General features: G+C 65.4%; 1 protein-coding gene and 1 long non-coding RNA gene across 3 annotated transcripts; both read right to left on the bottom strand.

Moving 5' to 3' along the window:
* Window positions 1-275: 275 nt before the first annotated feature.
* On the bottom strand, window positions 276-3,106 carry LOC106491405 (uncharacterized). Of its 2 annotated transcripts, XR_010887395.1 has the most exons (5): window positions 3,024-3,106; window positions 2,252-2,322; window positions 1,719-1,889; window positions 536-692; window positions 276-418 (listed from the first exon to the last, which is right to left on the bottom strand). It is a non-coding gene; the product is annotated as an uncharacterized lncRNA (long non-coding RNA). The 2 variants fall into 2 exon arrangements; XR_010887394.1 differs by having other exon boundaries at window positions 276-692.
* Window positions 3,107-3,492: 386 nt separating this feature from the next.
* POU5F1 (POU class 5 homeobox 1) lies at window positions 3,493-6,943 on the bottom strand. Its single transcript, XM_067316885.1, has 6 exons — window positions 6,920-6,943; window positions 5,670-5,781; window positions 4,995-5,125; window positions 4,450-4,611; window positions 3,656-3,746; window positions 3,493-3,524 (listed from the first exon to the last, which is right to left on the bottom strand). Exons 1-6 carry the CDS (start codon window positions 6,941-6,943, stop codon window positions 3,493-3,495), a joined length of 552 nt encoding a protein of 183 aa, XP_067172986.1.

Raw genomic sequence — 6,943 nt, 5'->3', positions numbered from 1 at the left:
GTAGAGGCCCGTGCGAGCTTGTGCGAGCCCGTGCGCACTCCGTGCGAGTCCGTACGAGCCCGTACGAGCCCGTAGCAGGCCTCTGCGAGCCCGTAGAGGTCCGTGCGAGCTTGTGCGAGCCCGTGTGCGCCCGTGCGAGCCCGTATGAGCCCGTAGCAGGCCTCTGCGAGCCCGTGCGAGCCTGTGCGAGCCCGTGCGAGCCCTCTGCGAGCCCGTAGAGGCCCGTGCGAGCTTGTGCGAGCCGTGCGCGCCCGTGCGAGCCCATACGAGCCCGTAGGAGGCCTCTGCGAGAACCTGTCCAGAGGCGTTCAGTTCTCCTGGCCGCTCTTGACATGTGATAACTTTCAAAGTCTGAGAGCAGTAGCCTGTATTTCTTCATGGCGGCGTATAGCCATTCCCGATGTTCGGGGAACAATGCCTAGAATTAACACAATCTATTAGCACAAAAATACTATTACTGTAGGGTGTAAATCCCAGCTAAAAATTCTGCAACCACAGGAAACCTCTTGAGTCTGATAAAGTGAGCCGTACACACCAGCCTACAGCTGCAGGGCCACGACCGCTCCCAAGCGACATGCTTCTGGCAGGCCGCATATCTCAGCTCCACGGTCTCGCCTCAGGAGTCTCCGTTGTGATGTTCTAACTTTGTCAGCCCGCGCTTGTTGATGGAGGCATAGTGAAAATCCATCACCCTACAAAAACATAAGCAAAGCAAAACTCAAAGCTCTGCAGAAAAGCATAAGAAACCAAAGTCAGTGATCAACATAAAAGCCGACCTAGTAACACAAGCAAGGTAAATGAGAATACACAAGCCACAGCACCCCTTCTCCCATTCTGCAGGCTATAACGACATTCGGGCTTGCTGTGAGAGGGACATTAGACTAAGTAGTCGCTGGAGGTTTACCTTTACAGAGCTTTTTGCATCCACTTTTTTGGCCCCCGTTCATTAATATTAGTGCTCACTGTGCACTTGGATAGGTGATACTGCTGCCTAATCATTTCCCTGAAATAGCTACTTTAGAGGGGTTTGAGCAGATTGGATTGCAACCGCGCAATGAAAGATGAAAGCCTCAAACACTGTTACAGCCCAGATCACTGCTAAATAGTTTTTCTCATAGCTGGAGAATTTTTGTTCAGCACTAATTGAGCCTTACTGAAACTGATCTCTTAACTTTATATTTCAGATACTTCTCTCCCTCGTTTTGCCTTCTGTAACTCTGGTCACTTGACGATCATCCACTTAAGACAATAACTTGGTGTCTTGTAGCTCGCAAAACATAACGCTTCATATATACAATCATATGCGTACAAATATATCTATGCAATGTACTTTGTTACACATATATGTTACACATGTTATATGTTGGTGATCTGTTATCCTGATCACTATTAAAAGAGATCCTTTCTCACCAAGAAAAATTAGATTTCTCTTGTTGGAGATGGAAACTGCTTTCAGTTGGGTTCATTTTGTTTTACTACTTTAGCTTCTTCTCATTTTTCTGGCCTTTTCTATTTCAGCCATGGCAATTAATCTGGTAAGTGAATATTATATCCTTCCCTTTTCACACATGCATATACGACAACAAAAGAAAACAGAAACAAACAAAGCAAAGCTAAGCCACATATAGTTAACGATATCACAGGGCAGGAATGGGTTACTTAGTCCTCAGCACTGCCCCTGGAGACAGAATTAACAAACATCTGTTAGCGATAGTTACCTTAGTTACCAAGGCTGGAACGCCTCCTTCTCTGGTTTCTGGTGATATCAAGAGTCCACTAAATTGCAGTTTTCTTCCATGTTTCATCACGTCCCTTAGGTATTATTCACAGAAACCTGTTTACTGATCTTCTCTGTTATCTGTCAGCATTTGCTGTCATTGGTTCCATCTCTATAACGGACAGATAAATTTTGCATTTTATTTGAAATGAGAAGCCGTTAAATTTATGCATCGTCTTTTTCTCTTTACTGTGTTCTATTTGTTTGTTTGTTTCCCTTAAAGGAAAGATCCTAATACGTCACTTGCTATCATGCACTACAGGGTAAATTTACGGAAAAATTAAATGCAGTAGTTAAATTTTAGTTATCAGACAGGTGGGAGCATCCCCTGACACTTACCTATACCACTTTCCATAAAACAATATTTTTCTTCAACTACACAGAAGAGTGAGAGCACTTCGTTTGCTCCCTCTGTTTCAAACCTATCACCTTTTTGATACCTCTGCTAGGTTCTTTCCATATCGGGACCCTTACCTCGAAGAAGAGGACTGACATGAACGACCGTGTCTCTGAGTCTAGCTGCTACCCTCGTTCAGAGGATTACCCTGCAAAGGAAACCAAAAAGTCTGCTGAGGCCATGAGGTTATCCTATTTTCAGAGCCCTTCTCAAAAGCTGTATGTACAGCTGATGGACCCGCTTCTCCTCACATGACTCAACACCTAAACTATTTCTTTTTTAGGTTGGCGCTGTTTGTCATTTGCTTTGGGGTTTTTAACTTTGCACGTGCTCCATAATCCACTGTGCCGCGTAGCCAGAGGCACGTTGCGGGGGCCCTGGGGCAGGGCTTGGGGCATTTGGGTCTGCACGGTCCCTGCAGCCCTGCTGCGGGTGGCAAGGAGGATCCCAGCGCGGCGGGAGGCCGGCAGGAGCCACGCTCGCATCCGTCGGGGCCAAGCGGGTTGCGGAGCCGCCTGGCGTGGCCTCGCTGTTTCCCCTAACGGATTATGGCAACATCTGTGTTAATCGTTAGGGGCTGCGGTGCCGCTCCGGCGCTCGGCTCGGGGCCTGCGGGCACCGGGGCTCGCAGGACCCTTCCCCTCCGCCTTCGTGCCAGAGGACGGTTCTCCGCTGCCTCCCCGGGGCCGCGCTAACGGGCCCGGCTCACATCGCCCCTCGCTCCGGCGACTCCGTTCGCTGCTCTGGAGCATCCTCGCGACTCGCCCGCACTGTTGCCGCCGCCGCCGCCGCCCCGCCCCGCGCCGCCTCCGCAGGGAAGCGGCCGCCCAAGGGACGCGTTCGACTCACCGGGGCTCCCAGAGCCGCGGCGAGGGCAGCGCCGGCCTCACCCGCCCCGGGACCGCACCTGGCCGCCGCCATGATGCTCTGGGTACCGCGCATGCGCCGCGCGCCAGGGGGCGGGGCTGCTCCGGGGCACCGCGCGTGCGTCGGACGCCAAGGGGCGGGGCTTCCCCTTGCCGCGCGTGCGCCAGACGCCAAGGGCGGTGGCTGCTTCTTGCGCATGCCCGGACGCCAAGGGGCGGGGCCGCTCCCAGTCCCGCGCGCGTGACGGACGCCAAGGGGCGGGGCCGCTCCCAGTCCCGCGCGTGCGCCGGGCGCGGATCGAGGCGCCCTCGCGCGCTCCCAGCCCCGCGCTGCAGGGACGGGGCGGGGTCGCCCCCACGTCTCGGGGGGGGGGGGGCGGGGGGGGGCGCAGGCCGGACGCCGGGGTCCCCGGGGGGTCCCCAAGGAACGAGGCCGAGTCCGGAGCAGAGCTTTACTGTTGCGGGGACCGGGGAGGCGGCCCCGCTCAGCCGTGCATGGAGGGGGGGCCCGGGGGGGGCCCCAGGGGGGGCAGGTAGAGGGCAGCAAAGGGGGGGGCGAAGGGGGGGGGCAGGCGGGGGGGGGGGCCGCGGGGGGGGCGGCGAAGGGCAGGGGGCCCCCCCCGGCGGCCTCCACCGCGGCCCCCCCTGCTGCCCCCCCGCTGCGCTTCCCCTTCTGGCGCCGGTTGCAGAACCAGACCCGGACGACCTGGGGGGGGGGGCGGGGGGGGCAGGGTCAGGGGCACCCGGGACCCCCGGTGCTCTCAGCACCCCTAGGTCTGCGGTGCCCCTGGCCCGTCCTGCCCCCCAGCAGACAGACCCCCATCTCCCCTGCGCCACCCAGCACCCCGCGTCCCCCATGTGTCCCCACGTCCCCTCTGTGTCCCCCATGTGTCCCCCCCGTGTCCCCCCTGTGTCCCCGATGTGTCCCCATGTCCCCCCATGTCCCCGATGTCCCCCAATGTCTCATATCCCCCCATATCCTCCTATATCCTCATGTCCCCCCATGTCCCCCCTGTGTCCCCGATGTGTCCCCATGTCCCACCATGTCCCATGTCCCCCTGTGTCCCCCCATGTCCCCGTGTCCCCTCATGTCCCCCATCTCCCACCGTGTCCCCACATGTCACCGATGTCCCCCCATGTCTCATATCTCCCCATATCCTCATGTCCCCCCATGTCCCCCTGTGTCCCTGATGTGTCCCCATGTCCCACCATGTCCCATGTCCCCCTGTGTCCCCCCATGTCCCCGTGTCCCCTCATGTCCCCCATCTCCCACTGTGTCCCCACATGTCACCGATGTCCCCCACGCCCCCCCATGTCCCATGTTCCCCCATGTCTCCCCACGTCCCCAATGCCGCCCCGTGTCCCCAGTGTCCCACCAGGTCGCCCCCGTGTCCCCCGTCCCCACTCACGTCCTTGTCCAGCCCCAGCTCCCGGCCCAGCCGCGCCATCTCGGGCAGGGAGGGCCGGGGGCAGCGGCGGAAGCAGGACTCCAGGGCCCCGCGCGCCCCCGTCTCGATGCTGGTGCGGCGCCGCTTGCGGGCCTGCAGGGCCGCCCCCTCGGCCGCGCACAGCTGGGGGGGGGGGGCAGGGCTCAGGCCGACCTCTGACCTCTGACCTCTGACCTCTGGCCCTGGCCTCGACCCTGACCCCCACCACCCCGACCCGCGGGGCCGCCCCCCCCCGGCCGCACACAGCTGCGGCATTTGCTCACCCCAAATCTGCGGCGACCCAGAGCCCCCCCCCAGCCCCCCCCCACGTCCTGCAGCCCCCAGCTGCCGTCGCCCCCCCCCCGGGACCCCCCCCCACCTCCTGCAGCCCCCCGTTGCCGTCGCCCCCCCCCCGGGGACCCCCCCCCACCTCCCGCAGCCCCCCGTTGCCGTCGCCCCCCCCGGGACCCCCCCCCACCTCCCGCAACCCCCCGTTGCCGTCGCCCCCCCCCCGGGACCCCCCCCACCTCCTGCAGCCCCCCGTTGCCGTCAGCCTCCCGCAGCCAGCGCTGCAGCAGCGGCCGCAGTTTGCACATGTTGCGGAAGCTCAGCTGGAGCGCCTCGAACCGGCAGATGGTGGTCTGGCTGAACATGCGGCCTGGGGGGGACACAGAGGTCAGGGACCCCCCCCCGGGACCCCCCCGAGCCCCGGTCTGGCTGAACATGCGGCCTGGGGGGGGACACAGGGGTCAGGGACCCCCCCCCCGGGACCCCCCCGAGCCCCGGTCTGGCTGAACATGCGGCCTGGGGGGGGACACAGAGGTCAGGGACCCCCCCCCCCGGGACCCCCCCGAGCCCCGGTCTGGCTGAACATGCGGCCTGGGGGGGGACACAGAGGTCAGGGACCCCCCCCCCCGGGACCCCCCCGAGCCCCGGTCTGGCTGAACATGCGACCTGGGGGGGGACACAGAGGTCAGGGACCCCCCCCCCGGGACCCCCCCGATCCCCGGTCTGGCTGAACATGCGGCCTGGGGGGGGACACAGAGGTCAGGGACCCCCCCCCCGGGACCCCCCCGATCCCCGGTCTGGCTGGACATGCGGCTGGGGGGGGGGGGACACAGGGGTCAGGGCCTCCCAGGACCCAGGCGTCCGAGCCCCCCCCACCCCCCCACCCGGGACCCGGGGTCAGGCCCCCCCCGCACCGTAGAGGACGCCCAGCGCCAGCCCCACGTCGGCCTGGGTGAAGCCCAACGTGATGCGCCGGTGCTTGAGCTCCTTGGCGAACTGCTCCATCTCCTCCGTGGTCGGCGTCTCCTGCGGGCCGCACGCGTGAGGCCCCGGCGTCCGGGACCGGCCCCCCCCCCGACCCCCCCCCGACCCCCCTCCACCCCACACACCCTTTCCCCGAGGGCCCCCGGTGCCCAGCACGTCGCCCCCCCGCCCCCGGGCCACCCCGCCGCGCCGGCCCGCGGGTCTCCACGTACCTCGCCGTCGCCGTCGGGGCCGCGGGCGCTGCCGGGGCCGGGGCCGGGGCCGCTGCCGGGGGGGCTCCCGGGGCCGCCGGGCTCGGTGGGGGGCGGCGGCGGCGGCGGGGGGGGGCTGGGGGCGCGGGAGGGGGGGGCCCAGGGCGGCGGCGCGGGGGGGGGCCAGGCCGCCCCCGGGGGGGCCCCGAAGGAGCCGCTCGGGCCCGGCGCTGCCCAGGGCTCGGCCGCGCTCCAGCCGCGGGCGCCGCCGTCGGGGCCCGGGGGGGAGCCGAGCGCGAAGCCCCCCGCGAAGGCCTCGGCGCCGAAGGGCCCGGGGGGCTCAGCCGCGGCGAAGGGGAACGGGCGGCCCAGGTCGTGCCCCAGGGGACCCGCCATCGGGGGCGCCCGGGGCTTCAGAGGGGTCGCGGGCGTCCGCGGAGGTCGCGAGGGCACTCGGGCGCCCCGGGCGGGCCCAGCGGGGCCCGGCTGGGCATGGAGGGACCCGGGGGGCCGGGAGGGACGCGCTGCTCCTCCCGGGGCGGGAGGGGTCCGGGCGCGCGGGCCGAGGCGGGCGGCGGCCGGGGGGCCCAGGCGTCCGAGGCTCCCGCCTCGCGGTCAAGGTGCTGCGGAGGTTCGCGGGATGCTCCGCCGGCGAGGACCCAGGCGTCCGGGGCGCGGCGGCTGCGGAGCCCCCGGCCGCCACCTCGGAAAGGGGAAGGGGGCGCGGCGGGAGGAATCCAGGCGCTCGAGGAGAGGCAACGGGAAGGACCCCGGTGTCCCGGGGGGCGGGGGAGCCCCCGAAGCCGAGAGCAGTGGAAGGGACCCAGGCGTCCGGCAAGAGAAACGACGTCGTTGGAAGGAGAGGGGTGGGGGCAATGGGGAAGGGACCCAGGCGTCCGAGCGACTGAGTCCTACCTGCAGCGCCGGGCAAAGCCCCCTCCCCCGGGCGTTGACCCCTCCCTGCCCGCCCCGCCCGACTTCAAAGGCACCTGAGCCCGGACGCCGGGGTCCAT

Source organism: Apteryx mantelli, unplaced genomic scaffold (genome assembly GCF_036417845.1).
Source record: "Apteryx mantelli isolate bAptMan1 unplaced genomic scaffold, bAptMan1.hap1 HAP1_SCAFFOLD_163, whole genome shotgun sequence".
NCBI lineage: Eukaryota > Metazoa > Chordata > Aves > Apterygiformes > Apterygidae > Apteryx > Apteryx mantelli.
This window is presented reverse-complemented; position numbering and strand designations above follow the sequence as displayed.